We start from the raw sequence: 20,824 nt of genomic DNA on the forward strand, positions 1-20,824 counted from the left end.
GGAGGAGGAAGAGGGAGGGAGAGAGCGCGAGAGAGAGAGTGCGCGAGTGAGCAGGGCCAACTTTTAAAACACTTTTAATTAAATCAGTACTTGAAACATAATAAAACCAAGAAAATAAAATTAAAAAACAACTGCCCTTTCCCAACAGTAAAGTGGGGACATGAAGAATTCTCCATGGGAGATCACCCTCCTCTTTGCAGTCAGAGGGCTGAATGCAGTTCACCAGGCTGGATGGATGGAGCCCAATCATCACAAGCTGTCTTCTCTGTACCATAATGGGATAATCAACAAGTGTTTGAAAAACGATGAATCTTTACCACAAGCATATACAATGACACATGGCCTCGTATGAAAAGTAAATTCAGAAGACCCACTGAAGGCAAGCAAGAGAAGCACTGTTCAAAAGAGTGCTACATTCAGTCAAAACATGAACATCACAATCATGAGTAATTAACTCAGTCACATTGTCGGCACATGGAGACTTTCACTGATGTACAAACTTGAACAGGGAGAGAAAGGCCAGAAAGTCACTTTTGCAACATGCATAACAAAGGCTTGATAGAAAGTGCTTACAATAACCCAGAATGTGGTGTTCCCTGTCTGATTACCCTACAGAGGGCAAAGGGGGCATTCAAAACACCATTCACCCTAAATAAGCTATATCATTATACAATAACAATGCAGACAACAAGCCTGGGCCTAAAACCAAAAGCACAGAGGGTACAAAACAAATATCCATGATCTGCATGATTAAAAGCCTTAGCTTGATCAAGGGAAGTCAACCCAACGTGCAAATCAAACATTACTTGATGTGGAAAGCAATTTCAGCCTGTAATTACAATAGGAAAAATTTATAAAAATGGACCTCTTGGGACTGCAATAGGTCTGATCAGGGTTCACAACCAAACCAATCTCAGTTTTCAGTCTATTTGCCAAGGCCTTTGAAAGAAGTTTATAGTTGGAGCAAAGTGGGGACACAGGTCCCCCTTTTTAGACAACAGGATAAAAGCCATTCAATGACAGCTGAGTGGCAGCATCTTCTCTTTGATGCTCTTCTGAAAAACCTGGAGCAGGTCAGGCCCAAGAATGGTCCAAAAGGCCTTATAAAACTCAATAGGCAAACCACCAATATCAGGTGCCTTCCCTAACGCAAAGCCATTTAGGGCAGAAGTCAATTCTAAGGTTGTCAGATCCTGTTCAAGTCTGTTCACATTCAATGTTGAGATCTTCAGAAGATCCTCCAGGAGCCACTGATTCTCAAATGGATATAGGCTCTGTGGCATATAGGTCTGAGAAAAAATTCACAGCAAAGTTTCTAATCCCCATAGGATCTGAAAGCACTTGGCCAGACATCTTGAAGTGGCCAATTGACTTCCATTCCACATGTTTCTTTTACAGGCCAAAGAAAAAAAACCTCAGTAGGCACTTCCATTTGAGAAAGGCCCTGATTTCAGGGCCTAACCAGTGCTCACTGAGTTTTGCTATCCAACAGGTCCCACAAGAGCTGTTTTTAATATTTCAAGCTATCATGCAACCCAGCATCATTATTGCCATCAAAGGCATTTTCAAGTTCCACAATTCCCAACTCTAACACCTCCATTCTCCAACAAAGGCCCAGGGTTGTCTGCTGTGTATATTGCTAACAAAAATGTAGTATTATCATTGCCCACCTCCCCGGAGGAGGAGAAAACATCCTTTGAGGTAACCTGAGTGCCCCCAAAATAATTGAAAAAGTGTTCCAAAGAGAACATCTTGTAAAAGGTGAATGTTAAAATGCTAGTATGCATGATGGTCTTGAATAGAAGACAGACAACACAAATAGGACCAAACCAATTATCTGAAATCCCAGTAGGAACAATACAACTAGAAAACAAATGAGACAAATGAGTAAAAACACACACACACACACACACACACACACGAGTCTAAAGGGGCCATAGAGAAAGAGCTGGCACTAGCACTCAGTCAGGTGTACTGCTGTCATAAGGTTGAAAATGTTGCCAAACATCAGTCAAGTCAAAAGCCTGTAAATGAGTCTCAAGTTGCTGACATGGAGGTGGTTCCAAATGATTCCTATCCAATTTCTCATGACTACAATTAAAATTGCCCACAAAATTAAAATATCACTTGTAAAACAATTTGTCAAAAGAGCACCCAAGTCCCCCCCCCCCCCAAAAAAAAAAAAAAAAACCCAAACCTGTCTGTGCTCCTACTACAGGGAAAGACAATCAAACAAAGACGATATTGCTCAAAAGTAGCTTTAACCATCCTGGAAGAACTTCCTGCAAAAACTACTGAATCAATCTGCACCCTGTCAGCAAAAAGAATGGCAACCCCTATGCTTCCAATACAACCATGACTCATAAGAATCTCCCCTCTCCAATTAGCAAGCCAATTGGTTTGGTTGCCTGAATCTGTGCACGTCTCTTGCAAAAAATGAAATGTTGACCTTTATCTGGAAAGGTATTCAAAAAGAGCCACACTTTTCTGAATGTGCCTGCACCCATTCAGAGAGCCAAATACAAAATTATTCATCAGAAAAAAAAAAAAAAAAAGACACCACCCTCCCCTCCCCCCCCCCCAAAAAAAAAAAAAAAAAAAAAAAAAAAAAAAAAGTATCAAGTATCCATTAATTCCCAATATTTCCATTGGTCAGAGACACACACACCGATCATCAATTTTCTCAATCAGTATCCCTTCTGTCTGTCAAACTCAGAGAGACACATCTCATAGTCTAGTGAACAGACAACAAAAAGAGATTAAGGCCAGGAAACCAAATTTCCCCCTTAGTCTCACCCAGAAACCTATCAGTGGTGTCCTGGATATTCCTCCCCCACCTCCCAGGATGTCCAGGACCCAAAGAATCTGTGAGTTCATCATCCCCCACACTTAGATTCAGAGTCACTACTGACCTCAATAGGGGGAACCTCAGAGCAATGGGAGGAAGGACACTGCTAGGACCAAGGGGACAAAAACTAATACCAGAGAATTCTCCATGCCCCCAAAACAATGAACCACCCTCAGCAGCATCCTCAACAGCATGCTTCCCAACTGCACTGACCAAACTAGCCCACACTGTAGCACCCTCAGAAACTGGCACCTCCTCCACCTTCAATGGCCTTTTTTACTTTGAGGCTTTGCCAGCAAGCCAGAATCCTCAGCCAAGGTCATGCATTCCATAGCAACAGGTTCAGCCTCCATTTTGCAGATAGTGGCCTCTTGGCCTGAGCCTAAGTCAGGAGCCACAGAACCAGTAATGCCATCTCCCACTGCTTGTAAAGGGGGCACTAATCCCTCAGAACCAACATCCCGCAAGACATCCGAAGCCTGTTGGGACCCAGGCTCTGCCACAGCCACCTCACCCTGTGCTTTACTCTCAGAAACCCTCCATATTTCCCAACACAGGGTCACCATTCCCAGGGGCAGCCTGCCTCTTCTTAGGGCACTGATTAACCAGATGTGTCAGATTCCCAAAGAAAACTGGCCTCAGTGGCAACAAACACAATGTAGTTACACTCCCCAATCCTATACTTCAGGGAAATTTCAAAAAACTTTGGAAGCATTCTTTAATATCACATAAACCTGCCTATGAAAAGACAAGATATCCTGAACCTCGGGGGCTTTACAGCTCAAAGGAATCCTCCTAAAAGGGCTAGTGATCTTGCCATAATTCACCAGGTCTTTGGACAGTGGCTTATTTCCTTAAAAACAAAAACAAACAAACAAACCAACCCATTAGAGATGGTGACTAACAGCAGGTGTTGAGAGGAGCACTATACTACCCCGCACAACAATCCTCTCCACAGCCACCTGCTGAACAAGGCTATGCATGTTAACAACCAACAACAGCATTGCTCTTGCAGGAGATATGCCACACATTTTTAAATCCAATCTCTTTTTCCACAGCTAGAATCCACTCCCCTAGAGAAGCAGTGGCTGGAGGCAAAATCCGCAACCCATTGCCACTGTTTAAACCCTCAGAATCCACAACAAATTGACTCTCTGTCCTCCTGGGCTGGCCATGCCACCCAAAGGACAGATGAAAGTCTAATAAAACTGAAGAAATTTCCACAACCACCACAAAACTAAACAGGCACAAAAGAACAAAAGCCCATTTCTCTAACAGAAAGAAACACAGAGAGAACAGCAAAGCACACCCACTCTCAGCCTCACTCCTACAATCCTGAGAGAAAGGCAATGGAGGGAGTCTAAGCAGCAGGGCCTTCCCAGATCCAAGGAATAAGCCTTAAGGAATTTTTTTTTTTAAACACACAATAGATTCTCTTAAATGCTTTTATTCTAAATAAAAGAGAGAGCCTTCTTAAAGCAATGTATCTCATTACAGATTACCATTGTCATTGCAACAAAGGGAACAGAATTTCAGGGTCTGGACATAAGTCAGACTTAATGAGTTAAATTAGTTGATACACAGGATGCTGCAAACCAGGGCCCAGGCAAAGTGGCAGAATCACATGATTTCAATCCAAAAGTCCTGTGATGGGCTCAAGGCCTGAGACCTGGAGAGGGTACACAGGCACAGTTCATCCAGTAACTGGAAGAAAAAAAAAAAATTTTAAGATCAGCTGGGACATGGGGCAGAGCTAAGATGAGGAATATTGGTATGCTGGAATGGCTTCTTTTCTAGAATGTCTACCATCAACTGATTCTTTGATCAAGAGAGAATTACAGAGGTGGCTGAAGCTGTGGCTCTGCTAAACAGATGCTAGGGGCTACATGTGCCTCCCCCCCCATTTTCTCCTTTTGGTTTTTCCTATTTTCACCAAAATCAATAGGGTTCTGCCCACTGGTGCCTTAAGCACTCCCTGAAATTTTGGAATGGATTGGATGTGTCGTACAAAAGTTCTTATATAGCCATACAAAGAAATGCCATCAAGTTGAATGTAAAACCTTGTAGCTTAGCCAAAAGAAGCATGAGAAAAAACTATAGAAGGTGACATTTGCCTTACTCAGGCAAGTAGTCTTGTTGAGTTCAAGAAGATAAACAACACATTACACTCTCATGTGCCCCAGAAGAGTAATCCCAAAATACAAGGAAATCAAAGCAACACACGCAGGTAGGTGATCAATCAAAACATGTAATGATCATGAACCTGTTAAGTCAGAAATAGTCTGAACAAAACAACAGTCCAAATGGCAGGTATGAAGCATCAGGCTCAGAGTAATTCCACACACCCAACACTACGTACACACATACGCAGAAACTAGTGGACCATTGAGTTCAAGGAGCAGGAACCAGTAAATGAACAGGAAGGTTCAAAGGTGAAGCTGAAACTCCATCTATGGAATATCCTGCTTTGTCTACAACTATGGCAGAAGATACAAGGCCAGATCCGCAGTTGTAAATTGACTTCAATGGAGCTATATCAGTTTACACCAGCAGAGGATCTGGCCTTTAATAGTTTAGATCATGCAACTTCTAGAATTTACTGTAATACTTAGGGACAAACAGTGCACTTTATCGTTTTCAGCCTTAAATGTGAAATTCCTTGTTTTAATAGGTTTAAATGAAACATTAATATCACTTTAATATAATCATTTAGATCTCATTTACACTGTGAAATTTGCTTTGTCCAGACACTTCAAAACCTGTTCTTGAAAACCACTTACGGTAATACATTGTACAAGCAGGGGCAAAATGTGTTGAAAAGATTGGTGAAAACTATTTTTACACCTGCAACTGTCCATAGCAGAAGGGATCATATTGTTTTAAACGCGATGAACTAGTCTTAAGAGCAGGCGTGTGCACAGAAATTTAACTTTGACCCCTTTTGGGTGGCACGTTCTGTGCCCTTCCCCGAGTCCCAACAGGAGCTTGCTCTTTCCTCCCCACCATCCCTCTGGCTGTAGCTCGTTCTTCCCTGCCCCTACCCCATCAGGAACTCACTCTTCCTTCCCCTGACCCCAGCCAGCCGGAGGTCACTCTCCCCCATACCTCTTGGCCCTGGGACTAGCTCATTTCTCCCTCCCTCCCCCCGCAGAGTCCTGGGTCCAGAGGAGCTCTGGGCTCCCACTGATTATTGAGGGGCCCATGCACCTGCTTGCCTCCCTTGTGCAGACTTCTGCTTAAGAGCTATTTACAACCACCATATCAAAACCTTTTGTCCCACCCATACTGATTAGCACCTGCCAACTCAACTATATTACTTGATTTTGCTTTCTTGTAAAAACAACTTTTATGGTGCATCCATACAGCAGTATGGCAAGAACTCCCATGGAGATGTGATGTGCAGGATTCCAAAGAAGCAAGACTAACACTATTTGCTTAAGATACGCTCATGTGGCAATGAGTTCTACAAGCTCATTTAGCACTATGTTAAAGATATTGCCTTTTATCTGTTTTCAGATCATTGTCTTTGAATTTAGTTCATATAAAGTTTGCAAATTACACTAACCTGGGTGGATGTAACAGGGCAGGCTCCTCTCCTACTTTAGAACTCCTCACAAACAGTCCTGGATGCCTCTTGATTATCAACACCTCTGTGAGTTTTTAATTAATGTATCCACTACTAAGCCATCATCACAATCCCCATACAGCACTTCTACCCACAGTGTCCTTCAGTTCTCAGCCCTTTCTCCACAGAAAGAAGGCAGACACAATCTTGCCAGTTAGAGACTTAGCTTCCCCTAGACTCTACTAACCCCTCTCTCTGCTATTTTGTACTACCTTTCTATACTTTTTAACTATCTTTTCAGATGATGGGATAATTAGACCCTTAGCCCATCATGCCATGTCTGATTAGGTAATTAAGCCTTCCAACCCTCAATCAGGGCTTCTCTGGGGGAACTAGTTAGTGCCCAAGGGACCAGAGTGCAGGGTCAGCTGCTGGCTCTCAGCACTCTGTCACAGTGGGGCTACAAGCACTTTGGGGGCCAAGATAAGAGCTGAGAATGATCTTGATAAATTGGAGAAATTGTCTGAAATCAATAAGATGAAATTTAATAAAGATAAGTGCAAAATACTACACTTAGGCAGGATAAAAAAATCAAAGGTCAGTGGATTTGATTGGATGTGTCAGTGGATTGGATGTGTCAGTACTGCCTACGACAGCCCTGGTCCTTGTGTCAATCCCTCTTTCTCCTTGCCTACTCAATGCAAAGCCTAATTTTCATGTTAGTTTCAGTTTTGCAGCCAGAACAATAAAGCCATCACAACAGACAGCTGTGCTTCCATCAGCTCCCTCAGCCTCTGTCTATCTCCTTCTCTGCTGGCTCCTGAAATATAACAAGTATTAAAACCAAAATAACAATAATCATAGATCAATAGACCCAAACCAACATCCAGCATTAGAACACTGCATTCAGACTTGAGTTGGCAACTGAAAATTTTCTATCTATCAGGCCAAATCCAAGTGCTCCTAATTTTAGGGAAGTTTAGATTTGGATTTTAAACCCATAATTTAGGAGAGTTTGGCTCCAAGGTTTTGGTTGTGCCCAGCATAGAGATGTGATAGAAGGAGGCAGGGTTTTGGTTCAGGCCTCATAGATAATAATAGATGATAATTAATATTTAATTATTAATCTAGAGCTAGCACCATTTTATACGATTTACACTTGGTACTGTTAATCTGTATATTTTCTATAAAACATATACAGGTTGTGAAAATAAATTGTATTGGCTGTCTGCATTACATTTAGTGCATAAAGGATCTCACAGAATATAAATCATTTATTTTAATTACTTGTCTGGTTAAACTCCATTTGGTCAATAAGATCTCAGACCCTGGTGATGTGGATGAGTTCCCATGTTTATGAGACACTGCAGTACATGGTGTGTGGTGTACATGCAGGGTGGCATGCACATATGTGTATCTGAATATTTGTAGATGCCTTTTAACTCCTTATTACCATATACCCATACCTTCATCACTCCCTGTCCTGTATTACAGAAGTAAGATATAGAATGCATCCAAAATGAGTGATATGATGGTTTTCTCTGTAGCAGTTTGGGGAGGTTGCCTTAATCAGGAGTTGTATTATGCAGAGATTAATCTAAAGGAATGGCAATCAGAACTTTATACCACATCATTATGTATTCTCAATATATTACATAGAAGCCAATTTTCTGTGTATAGCCATTTCTTGTGAGGATCTCAGAGCACGTTACAAATATTAATTAATCTGTATCACACATTTAACAAAAATTAGTTTGAGGGCCTGATACTGCAAACACTACAGGGTATATTGCTTACTTCCCTCACAGGGTTCAGTTGAAGACAATAGGGCTATTCATAGTAGTGTTTGCAAGATCAAGCACTTGGAGGGTTTTTAAACATATTAATGGCACGGTTTTAATAGTCCTCTCTCAGTAGTCAGGCAAAAAAGGCCTCGTTTTTATTCTGAATTCAGCTGTGCAGATCTTGAAGGGAGAACAACATTAAAAATTCCTACATGACAGAAATCCTTAACAATCATCTTGGATAACTTACATACATAATAAGGCAGGTCTTAGCCGGCAGGCCCAGTTTCTATCCTGGGCTAGCCCAGAGCTAGAAGCCCCCTCTGTGTACCCCACTGAAAACCCCCTCCCCAGTGTTAACAGAGAGAGCACCCATTTGCATCCAGACTGCCTCACAAGAGCGCGGCGCTCTACTCCGCACTGCTGTCTACATGAATCCTTTCATTGTAACAAGGGACTAGTGGCCCCATCGCCTCTTCTCACTGCGCCGGAGCCTCCCGTGCCTCCTTTCTTCCCCGGGCACTGGCGCTGCCGGGGCGCGGTGAGCTGTGGGCCGGTCCGAGCCTGACACACGCTCCCCGAGGGCAGCTCTCCTCCCTCCCGCTTCCCCGAGCGCTCCAGCCTCTGCCTCGCCTCCCTTCCTCAAGCTCTGCCTGGAGCTGCCGCGCCCGCCGGTACCCAAGCGGGGCTGCGCCCAGCCGACTGGCGGACGGACGCGGCGCCATGTGGCAGCCCCAGTATGTCACCGCCCAGCAGCGGGCCGGCTTCTGCCGATACCAGGTAACGCTGCTGGCCGGCCCGGAGAAGGCAGGCGAGGCAATCCCACGTGTCCCTCCCGAGTTTTCTTCTCTCCTCCTTGGATTTCCGGGGGGGGTGAAGGAACCGAAAACCCATTGCCAAGGCTGCTTCAGTTCAGCCTCTGGGTGTTTTATTGATCCTGAGAATGGCCAGGGACGGGGAACTACCGGAGCCGAAAAGTTGCAGGGTGTTGGCTAGGGGATCCAAGGCAGAGGCTCCCAGCTGGAGGTCTGGGGGGAGGAGGAGACCCCCTCCCCTGCCCCGCAGAAGTGAGACCCACGCCCGTGTTCTGGGCACGTTGAAGTCTGGTATGCCTTTCCACGTTGGTAAAACACCAGACCTCTTTTGCTTACTTCAGTGATCATTTAGCTATTGCAAAGTTTTAAGGATTTTAAGGATCCGTTTATGTTTTGGGTTTTTTTGAGTTTGAGAAAGTTGACATTTGTTGGATAAAACTATTTTACAGTGTTTGGATGTGTAAATCAATATATTATAACTTTTATTTAAAATAAAATAGTGTTCCCAGAATTGTTGACTGAACTGAACTGTGAAGGTCAGCAAGGGGGGGGGGTAGGAACTGAATACTAATGAGGAATTCAAATGGCCCCGGGGTGAATGTTATTAACAGGCTTTAAAACAAAAACATCAAAAACATGGAAGAAAAAGTGTGGGAGGAAGTAGGCGGAATGGTTAAAACTAAACATTTTTATGGAGTGGTACTGTAGAAGGATGCATCATGTCAGCAATGTTAGAGCATGTTTACTGACTCACCTGTAAAGAGGAAGCGAGAGAGAGAGTTGGCTTTGAGAAATCTAAATGAGAAAAAAGTAATTAGGCTTATATGTTTGTTACTGTGTCTGTCTTAGCTTTTTGGATTGTGAACTCTTTGGAACAGGTATTATGTGTTGGTACAGTACCTAGCGTCATCTTCACTGAGGCCATTAGAGTATGTATTTTTTTAAAATAGTGTTTTCAGCACAAACGCACACTATGTAATTTAAGCAATTTTGCTGAAATATATTCTCAATCTTTCCCAAAACTTCATAAATTTGGATTAGATATTACTCCGTTGACTTGAATAAAACTAGCTGCAAAAAGATGCACACGGGGAAAAAAAATCTTAATAGAATTTTCTTTGAGTGACAGTGTAAGAATTTCAGTGTTATTTAACCAAAGTCACTCAGGAATGTTGGCAAACAGATGATAATTTAGACATTTCTGCTAAGCCTCAGAGTTAACCAAGATCCATGGGGGAATAGCTATCAGATCTGATTTGACACCAACTATAATAATCACTATTTTTTATAAAGGTATAATGAAGTAACATTGCTTAAAATGAAAATTTGTGCAATTAATTCCATTTTGTAATGTGAAAAGCAGTTTTTGTAAATAATCATGTTTATGCTTGTGAAAAATTTGTTTCTTTGGCATGAATGTCTTATGTATATATTTAGTTTCAAATCCTACTCCCTTTTCACCGGTATGGTAGGGTAGCAGAACCAGCATAGTTCTTTTGTGCAAGGAGGAGGGCAAGGATGAAAAGAGGTCTGTACCCCTTGCACTATGCAGAGCGTAGGCCAGCGGTTCCCAACCTTGCGGTTGTGACCCCATTTGGAGTCATAATGATAAAAAATGGGGTCACAAAAACGCTCGACAGCTTGCAGCCGGGAGCACTGGGCATTGCGGGGCGGTGCTCTGGCCCGGTCGGGTCACGGGCAGGCGGCCTCACTCCCCTTTCACTTTGTGTCCTCCCCGCCCATGTGCCATCCCCGCTTCAGTGAGTCCTAGGTGCATTGCGTCACCCAGCAGAGCCTGACTCGGGTCAGCAGCCCTGGAATGGAGGGAGGCACTGCTGGGGGCTGGGACAGGAGGGAGGCACAGTGTGTGTGTGTGGGGGGGGGCAGGAGAGATGGGAGGTGTTACAGTGCTCAGTGTGGGGCTGCCTGTGGCAGGAGAGCGGGGGCGGGGGTGTGGTCACAATGTTGTAGATGGGGCCTAAGTGAGATGAATGAGGACAATTACTGCAAGGCACTAAAGAGGTGCCGCACAACAAAACTTGCAGCCCAGCGGAAAAGGGATAAGGTGGCTTTAAGTTCTTTTGTATCCTCCGGTGTCTGGGTTGGTCTGGGAGCCAGAGCCACCCATGGAAAAACTGAGACAGCATCGGGGAACAGCCTACATTACAGCAGGCTGTTGCTGGATACCTATACATAGCAGTAATGGCCAGAATCTCTGCAGTGCGCCCCCTTCCCACACTTCTAAGTCTCAATTTAGCAACCGTGAAATCTAGGGTGGTTGAACGGTATGACCGTACAGTAAATATAATCCACAGTTAAAGCAAAAGTAAAATGTCATAAATGGACTAAATGGCTATTTTAGGCTTTGAATTCAATGTTGTATTTTTATTTAAAAAACGTTAAATTATTTTAAATGTTTTAAATGAAAAATATAAATACCATAAGCAATGCAATGCCATGACTTGTCTGCTGGGGTTGCCAGAAATTTTCAGTGTTTAAATGGGGTCATGGCTGAGTAAAAGGTTGGGAACCCCTGGCTTAGGCTTGCTACATGTAGAGGGAGGGGGGAGCCATTGCTTGTCTGGAGGATCACTGCTAGAGGGATCCTCCAGTCTTCTCTTTACACCAGTGTAGGGCAACTACACCATCAAAGTTGCCCTGTAGGAGTACAGCAGAACAGACCACAGCCTGATGCTTGGGCTGTATGCTGCTTTCTAGGATCTGGGCCATACTGCATATAGCTAAAAAGCTGCAGCCAACTAGGGTTTGAACAGAAGGAGAATGAAAATAAAACTGTTAGGACTCAAACATTGTTTCCTATTCCTGGCTCCTAAATTTGTAGAGTCTACTCTTTGCAGGCCTTTGATGTGCTGACCTGTAGAGGAGTGTCCATGATAATATGTTCCCTTTTCAGCCAATCTGCTTGCAGCCTTTATGAATCCTTCTTAGGAATCCTGTTTCTATTATTGGTGGATGCAAGCATTCATGGGCCAGCGAGCATGTGAGCACAAAATTGAAGTGGACAGCCAAATGTGGTGCTCTATTTTTATTCTGCTCTTTCCCCACCAGAATCTAATAATTCTAATAGTTATGGTAATGTTACCTTTGGTTCCCTACTCTCATCACTGTGGCCCCTGGCTTTCCCCATGTTATTTACCAGCCTGAATCAGCCTTTTGGTAATTCCTGTTGTGGTATCACACTGGACTAAATCTTCATAGGTCAGGAACCATTGACCACTTTTCCACCTCTTAAGGTCAGAAGTTTTCTCCTTGTCTCCATGAACAGACAGTAGTGAACTATCTCAAGACCAGTCTAATATCCCAGCGTTACAAAATTGAAAGCTCACCAGGAAAGCAAAGATAAATATTACAAAAAATATATGAAAGTCTAAGGATCTCTAGTTTTACCAGGTAGGTCTAAACCCTTTAAGTTACAGAAACAACATCAGAAAATACCGTGTTCACATTTCTAGAGTTGCATATTATGCTCAGGGAGTCAAGGTGCTGGTCTGATCCTCCACAACTTCAACGTATAAGAGTTTTAGCTCCACCGTCTGTCAGTTGTATCCTTCTGGCTATCTGACATGGCTAGGTGTGACCTTGCCATTACCAAACCATGATTGAAAGCATCCTTCTATGTCAGCTGTTTCACATTAAAGTTTGATCTTTTCACACATGACCTCTCCACCCTGGCATATGTGCTCCAACTGAATTCAGTAATCCGTTTGCTTTCCAAGGCTAACAGCTTTGGTTCCCATCTTTTAAAATACATTTTTTACCTGCTTAAGCTAAATTGAAATAGGACACTTATTCTCAGATTTGCACCAAAATAAGTGAATTACAACTGAGTTAGTAATTTCTCTGCAAGTTTGTGATTACTGAATCGGGACTTGGAATGGTTATCTCATTACAAGAAGTAATTGTCACTGTTGACACATTCTCACCTCCTAATCAATGGTTGTGAATAGGCCTCAACTACTCTAACTGAATGGACTTTGCTTTTATCTACCTTCCCCATTGTTGTTTCTTACTCTTGGATATGTGTATATATATATATATACACACATACACACACACATCTCCTATGTGATTTCTATTCCTTACATCTGACGAAGTGGGTTACAGCCCACAAAAGCCTATGCCTGCAGAAATTAAATGTGTTAGTCTTTAAAGTGCTACAGGACTCTCGTTGTTTTTATTTAAACTCAGTTCACATTTTCAAGGCTATCTTTATAACTGCAAGGCCTAGAAACCTAACTAGAAGCATGGTCCTATTGAAGCAACGGGAGTTTTGCCATTGACTTCAACAGAGCCAGGATTTCACACATGGTTTTAAAATGGAAGTTTAGAAAGCACAAGAGGTTTTAAATGTATATTTTTCCATGGACTAGGGTGACCAGATAGCAAGTGTGAAAAATTGGGACAGGGTATTGGGGGTAATAGGTGCCTATTACAGAAAAAGCCCAGAATATTGGGACTCTCCTTATAAAATCGAGACATCTGGTCACCCTGTCATGGACTTGTACAATTCTCAGGGCCCTGATACTGCCCATCTACATCAGATATGATTTCTTAATGAACAGTATTCATTGAATCACAGATAGTAATGTTAATTAGTGTGGTGCCTCTAGACAAAATTGTTCTCCATTTGCCTTGACATTTTATATATATATATATATATATATATATATATATATATATATATATATAAAATGATATATCTATACATCAGATCAGCCTGTTGTGATTATTTTTGCACAGCATCTCAGAACCAGGTTAATTAAAACTTCAATGATCTTAAGCAGTGCAGAAGCCTGAGATTGTCAAACTCCCCAGAACTAACTTTTCAGTAAGAGAATAAATGCCATCTTTTAGAAACGAGACAGAGATTCAACCACCTACTGTTTTGGGAATGAAATCTCACATTTTTTTCATATTACTCTGATATATTATGTAATTAAAAGTCTAATTAGAACTCTGTTGGTGTATAATGTTCCAAACAAAACAATACAGTCAGTAACCTTAATTGCTGTGCGGATTTTTTGGGATTATTTTTGTAGAGCTGTAGTAAATCAGGAGGTGAAATCCTGACTCCCCCCTGCAGTCAATATTTTTAAAGCAATATGCCAGAATTTGCACTTTATACCTTATTCCTGCCCTACTGGTAGTTGATGTAATGTAGTATTCAAGTAGCCTCAATCATTATTTTTCTTACAGACACCAAATCATATGAGATAGCAAAATAGTGAAATCATATGGGATATAAGTTGCTGCCAATGTCACTGATCACAGGATTTGTTCCTAATGGTGGCACTACTGTATATATCCTAAGGGAGCTCAGTAACAGCAGTGTTCTATCTGTGAATTGACAGAGGATTCTTGTTTGCTGATTCATTTCTGAGGCAAATAATTTGAGTGTAAAAGAAGTTTTTTGTTTTGTTGGTTCTCATAAAAATGCAGTGACAACATATTTTGATTGTGTCCCTTTGTTTAGAACAATAAGAGTTCTGTGGCACCTTAAAGACTAACAAATTTGTTAGTCTTTAAGGTGCCACAAAACTCTTGTTGTTTTGCTGATAACAGACTAACACGGCTACCCCTCTGGAACTTATTTAGAACAGTGGTTCTTAACTAGGGGTACATGTAATCTTGCAGGGTATGCAGAGGTCTTCTAAGGGTACATCAATTGATCCAGATATTTGCCTAATTTTACAACAGGGTACATAGAAAGCACTAGGAAAGTCAGTACAACCTAAAATTTCATACAGACAATGATTTGTTTATATTGCTTTATATACTATCCACTGAAATGTAAATACAATATTTATATTCCAATTGATTTATTTTATAATTATATGGTAAAAATGAGAAAGTAAGCCATTTTTCAGTAACAATATGCTGAGACACTTTTATATTTTTATGTCTGATTTTGTAAGCAAGTAGTTTTTAAGTGAGGTGAAACTTAGAGGTACACAAGACAAATCAGACTCCTGAAAGGGGTACAATAGTCTGGAAAGGTTGAGAACCACTGGTTTAGAGATATCATCACTATGAGATGATAATGTTACAAAAAGTTTGCCTGGAATTTATTGGTAGAATATGCATGAAATTTAATTACCAGCTATTTGGTCTAGTATGTGCTTGTACATTTTGGTTATTTCACTTGTTTTTTATTCATCAATGTTTTGATGGTAAAATAGTTACAGAGCTATAAATATGTGAAGCAGAAGTGAATTATTTGTTAATATTTCTGTGGAACCCATTCACAGAGGTTGGTGAAGGAAACCACTCACATACGTGAAGTAGTACCTGCCCTTTGTTGGCAGGATACTAAACTAGATGGACACCACTATTCTGATCCAATATGACTATTCCCATTTTCCTAAGATAGAGCTATTTTTAATTTGATTTTTATTGCTTGTGTTCTTTGTGGCAATGTAAATAAATACATATTTTACAGAAATTAGAAGTTAGGGTTCTTTTCTGCTATTAAAATGCAATCAGCTGAAAAAATGTGATGACCATACTCAAGTTGTACAAAGACATACTGTGAGGCCAGCAAAGTAGGCATTTAGCCACTAAACTTCAAGGTACACATAGGAATATAGGAATTGCCATACCAGATCAAACCCAAAATCCATCTAGTTTAGTATCCTGTCTCTGACTGTGGCCAACACCAGATGCGTCAGAGGAAGATGTAAGAACCCTGCAGTAGACAGATATGGGATAATCCGTCCCCCACAATAGGTTTCATCCTGATCACTTAGACATAGTGTTTTGACAAGGCTGAGTCTCCACTGTTTTGCACCTTTTACTGTCATTTATATCTGTGAAAAGCAAACTGAGGGAGTGCAAAATGATTTGGTAGCATTTTATGTACACTTTACACTCACTTCGCCCAAATGTAAATACTGAACAAAGTACTCTGTCATCCAGACCCACACCTTTGGATCAAATTTGGTAACACTTTAAACCAGAGCCTGTGACTCTTTTTCCACATTTGCTGTTTTGTCAGTATCTGAGCTCTTTACTGTTTCTGAGCATTACAAATGTGGTAGAGAGCTGGCTTAAACAGCAAGCTCAGAATTCCACTTAACATAGAAGAATCACTCAGTGGTGTAAAACAGGCATAGCCAACTCTGTCACCTGTTCCTGGCTTGCCTGGGTTTGTGCGCAGGCCAGGGATGGGAAGGGCTGGTCTTCCATTAACTGGCACAAGTTAGAGAAGCACAGAGGCTGTTGTATCTTGCCCCAGGGGTTGAACCACTATTCCCAGGATGGGGGCAGGAGGTTGAGTAAAGCCACATATCATCCACTGCCTCATCAAGTGCACTGAACATAGTTTAGGTGTACCTGAGAATCTGGCTCAAGATTTTTAATAATTCAGTTATTCTTATTTGCCTTAGCTCTGATGCACTGGATCCAATGCATGCTGTGAAAACCTGTTTTTCTTAAACCACATTTAAGAAAAATATTTGGCCAATGATAACAGCTAGTACTTCTGAATGTTACACCCTACGGTTAAAGTGGAAATGTTCCAACTTTGAGTTTAAGATCTAATAATCCTATCTTCTCAATTTAAAATGGATAAAACTGGTGGTTTTCTTCCCACTCTCTCTATAGTTGTATCCTGCTTGTAATTTATTTTGTTTTATAAAATACTGTAGATTATATTTATGTCTTCCTTGGATTAATTTTATTCAGTTTATTAAAGCCTTCAAGTGTTTTATGACCTTCATATAAGGCCCCCTGTAGCTGTTAGTTGGCTCCTTCCCTTCCTGTGTTGGAACAACTGTTATAGTTTTCAATAATGTACTACAATGCCATACTTCTAATTCCACATAAAATATCAGAGGGTACATGCAACCCTGACTTCTGTGTGTTTCAGCCTAATCCATGATTACCACCTGATATATAGCTGCTTTAACTATTAGTTTTTTCTGAGAAATAGGCTTTCTAGCCATTAAATTCCTAATAATCCCTTTTCTTTCCTTTCATAAAAATGAACTCTTAAGTACAAAGTTGAGGTGAAACATTCATTCTTTATTTGAACAATCTTGTATTACTTATGCTTAAATTCTATATATACATTTGAAATATTTCGATAAACAACACACTCACCTCTGTCTCTGCTGGCTTTCTGACCCTGGGGTGAGTCACAGCCTGTCTGTGCCATCATCTTCTTTTATGTAAAAAGGAAATAATAGTGCTGATGTAACTCTCAGAGCTATTGTGATAATTAATTAATTATTTTTTAATTTCCCAGGCCAAAATGCAAAGTATTGTTAAGGATTTAGAGCTGCTTATGCGTAAATTTTTACAAAATCTATTTCTTTGTTGCTGTTTCTCCTTTTTGGCCTGAGCAGTTGGCCAATATTTGGGGCCTTAGTGGGTTATTTATGTTAGAAGGAGAAACTGGTGCAAGCCTGTTTATTTACAAAGAATGTTCACAAAGCCCTGTTTCACTCAGTACACTGTGAATAAACAACAGGAGTCTGCCGCCTTATTCAGAAATCCAAGTTTGCCTTTCCAGTGAGTACTGTGTCAAAAGAAGGTCTTTCAGCTTTCTCCCAGGGTCATATTCATTACTTTTCTCACTGTCTGCTAGCTTTTATCCTCTCACACACAGACACACACAGTTATAACCAGTTCATGCCCCAGGCCCTGCATTTGCAATTGGTCCCCAGAGAAACCGCTTGGTCCACATGCCTTGACGTCTGCTCAGGCTTTGCCATGCTGTCCAGTGCCTTGGGTGACAGCTTTAGTTGTTTCAGCTATCACTGCACAAAAATGTATTCAATTGCTCCTTCCATTTAACCTGAACAAAAGATGGTTAATACACCCATCAACTTTTTCCGGGTCTGCAATTTATCTATATATCAAAGACACGCTTGATGGCAACCATTAACACCTTCCAATATAATATTAAGATCCAAAACTGTAAGATTTATAACACTGTTCTAAAATCCAATGATGCTATATGCTGTCCCCTATGAAACCATGGTTCCAAATTTTAATTTGTGGAGCCCATTTAGGGTCAGACAACAGTTGGGCTCTTCTGCTCCATTCTAGTCTGCCTGTGCAATGGCCAGCACAATTAATAGATTCCAGGGGCAGAAGGGACCATTGTGATTATCTAGTCTGACCTCCTGCATAACACAGGTCATAGAAGTTTTCCAAAATAATTCCTAGAGCATGTCTTGTAGAAAAACATCCAGTCTTAATTTTAAATTGCCAGATTTGGCAAATCCACCATATCCTGTGGTAAATTGTTCCAATGGTTAATGACTCTCACCATTAAAAATGTATGCCATATTTCCAGTATGAATTTGTCTAGCTTCAACTTCCAGCCTTTGGCCTGTGTTATACCTTTCTCTGGTAGACTGAAGAGCTCATTATTAAATATTTGTTCCCCATGTAGATACTTACAGATTGAAATCAAATCACCCCTTAACCTTCTCTTTGTTAAGCTACATAGGTTGAGATACTGGAGTCTATCACTGTAAGGCATGTTTTCTAATCCTTTAATCATTCTTGAAGCTCTTCTCTGAACCCTCCAATTTATCACCATCCGTGAATGGTGGGCACTCAAACTGGACACAGTATTCCAGCAGTGGTAACATCAGTGCCAAATACAGAGGTAAAAATAACCTCTCTTCTTCTACTTAAGATTTCCCTGTTTATGCATCCCAGGATCGCATTAGCTCTTTTGGCCAGAGTCACACTGGGAACACAAGTTCAGATGATTACCCGCCACAACTCCAAATCTTTTTCAGTCACTGCTTCCCAGGATAGAGTTCCCCCATCCTGTAAATATGGCCTACATTCCTTGTATCTGGATATCTACAATTAGCCATATTAAAAAAACGTTTGCTTTCACCTAGTTTACCACGTGATCTAGATCACTCTGAATCAGAGACCTTTCCTCTTCATTATTTACCACTCCCCCAATTTTTATCATCTGCTAATTTTATTAGTGATGATTTTATGTTTTCTTACAAATTATCAGTAAAGTTGTTTTCTGTCCATTTTCTCTTTCTCTTCTTCTGTCTGTTCTCTGACCCTTCATTGGTCTGCTTTTGGCCCCTCCCCCCCATATTTACTTGGTTTTTTGTTCGCTTTTGCCTGGTGATAGCCTTCTCTTCATTCCTGCAATTCAGCAAAATTCATACTACGCTGGGTAGGGGAAGCCTTTTTGAAGTCATGCACAGCTAAGCTGCAGGAGCAGAGAGAAGAAAACCATGGACTGACAGGCTTTTTCCTGAGTCTGCAGTCATATATATGTGAATTGTTCCCATGTTTAGCTCTATGAGGAGCCCTCCCTAGAGCAGGCTTTCAAGAAGCTGCCAGTTGTCTTAAACAAACAGAAATATGTTTAGAGTAGGGAGCAGCGTGGAACTGCTCATGCTGTTTTCCCCATCCCCTCTACCTGACTGGAATCTTTATAACAGTGTTATTGTTTTATAATAAATGATATATCGAAACACCTCTTTTGGGTGTCAGTAAAAGAACACCTAAGAATCCTTTTCCAATCCATTAAGGCTTGTTCCCAAAGCCATCATTACTGCTCTCCTAAAAGACATATAGCTGTGTCTTTGGTATTTCCATTAAAATAAATATAATGGCAATATCATTTTGTTTTAGTCTTTGGTTTAGAGCAAGGAGCATTCTATTGCTATTTTATATTTGTAACAATACAAATTTATTGGAAGCTGAAAATGGGCCAAAATCTGTTCTGCCCCAGTACAGCCCCACAGGCCTGCTGTATTTAGCAGCTTTTACAAAGGTCATTATTAGTATTATTGATGTCATTAGGATTTGGTGTTTAAACTGTGAGCCAGTCACTTTCTTCAGTACCTTCATTTTTCTCCTTATTGTGGTATTCTAGTGCTCTGTCTAAAGCCTTGTCTACACCATAAGAAAACTGTTATTGCTAGAACCACATTTACAACTGATTTAAACACAGAGGAAGCCACGGGATTTGGAACTAAAAGATCTGGATTCTAAAAGGACTCAGTCACAGAGTCTGTGACTTTGAAAAAGGCATATTTTCATAAGTGACCTCTAGTGTTTTTTCCTCCTAGAAAGTTGCATCTAACATTGGTGCTTTAATATTTAGGTGCTTAACTTCAGACAGCTAAGCATAATTTTAAGCACCAAACAACTTCTTTTGACTTCATTGGCCCCTATATATGCTCAGTACCTCTGAAAATATGTACATTTCTAAAGCTGGGCACTCAAAGTTAGAGACTGCACTTGAGAATGTGGGCTTTTACCTCTGACTCATTTTTCCTTCTGAAAAATAGGGGGTTATAATACTTACCTCTCTCACACAAATAAATTTAACAATCAAGAATGGTTCAGAGACCACAATTTAGGAACCTCTGTTTTACTGAATAATTTGGTCTCCTAAAGAGCCAGGAGCAACAAACTTCTGGGGAGTGAATGGTTTTGAAACTGTGGGTATTTTCTTTGGAACAGAGCCGTAGCTCTGTGCCAAATCTTATTTAAATCAGCTGCTTTTTCCCTTGACAGAAGAATATCTGAATGCCTCTCCCAGTACTATCTAGCTTATACATATGTGTTTCTTCAGTTTAACTAAAACAAGATCAGCAAATAAAAAAGAGCAGGTCTCCATTCCAGTTCTTCACATCTTCTTGAACATTCTCCCACCTTCCGAAAGTCCACAATTCATCCAAGAACAATCTCCCTTCTTCCAGTGTATTGTAAGTGACCCTGTCATATATGGAGAACTGTTCTTGAAAAGTCTGCATGTGATGTGGCAGAATATTGCTGCAGTCCACGATGTTTT

At 41.0% G+C, this 20,824-nt stretch overlaps 2 protein-coding genes across 5 annotated transcripts in view; one reads left to right on the plus strand and one right to left on the minus strand.

Annotated features, from left to right (window-relative positions):
- The window catches only part of SPIDR (scaffold protein involved in DNA repair), a 335,554-nt gene extending 328,897 nt beyond the window's left edge, over positions 1–6,657 (minus strand). For 2 of the 4 annotated variants that reach the window (XM_067553805.1, XM_067553804.1), the window contains exon 1: positions 6,414–6,657. The gene's annotated coding sequence lies outside the window, so the exon portion shown is untranslated. The remainder of the gene's footprint in view (positions 1–6,413) is intronic. The other 2 variants (XM_067553803.1, XM_067553802.1) reach the window with 1 other exon arrangement.
- A 2,226-nt stretch (positions 6,658–8,883) lies between these two features.
- LOC137156873 (ethanolaminephosphotransferase 1-like) overlaps positions 8,884–20,824 on the plus strand; it is a 68,303-nt gene continuing 56,362 nt past the window's right edge. Inside the window, exon 1 of the mRNA XM_067553880.1 lies at positions 8,884–8,977. Coding sequence (XP_067409981.1) covers positions 8,921–8,977 — 57 coding nt within the window. The 5' untranslated portion in view covers positions 8,884–8,920. The remainder of the gene's footprint in view (positions 8,978–20,824) is intronic.

Source organism: Emydura macquarii, unplaced genomic scaffold (assembly GCF_026122565.2).
Source record: "Emydura macquarii macquarii isolate MOO-44397 ecotype Brisbane River unplaced genomic scaffold, CSIRO-AGI_Emac_v2 contig_1477, whole genome shotgun sequence".
NCBI lineage: Eukaryota > Metazoa > Chordata > Testudines > Chelidae > Emydura > Emydura macquarii.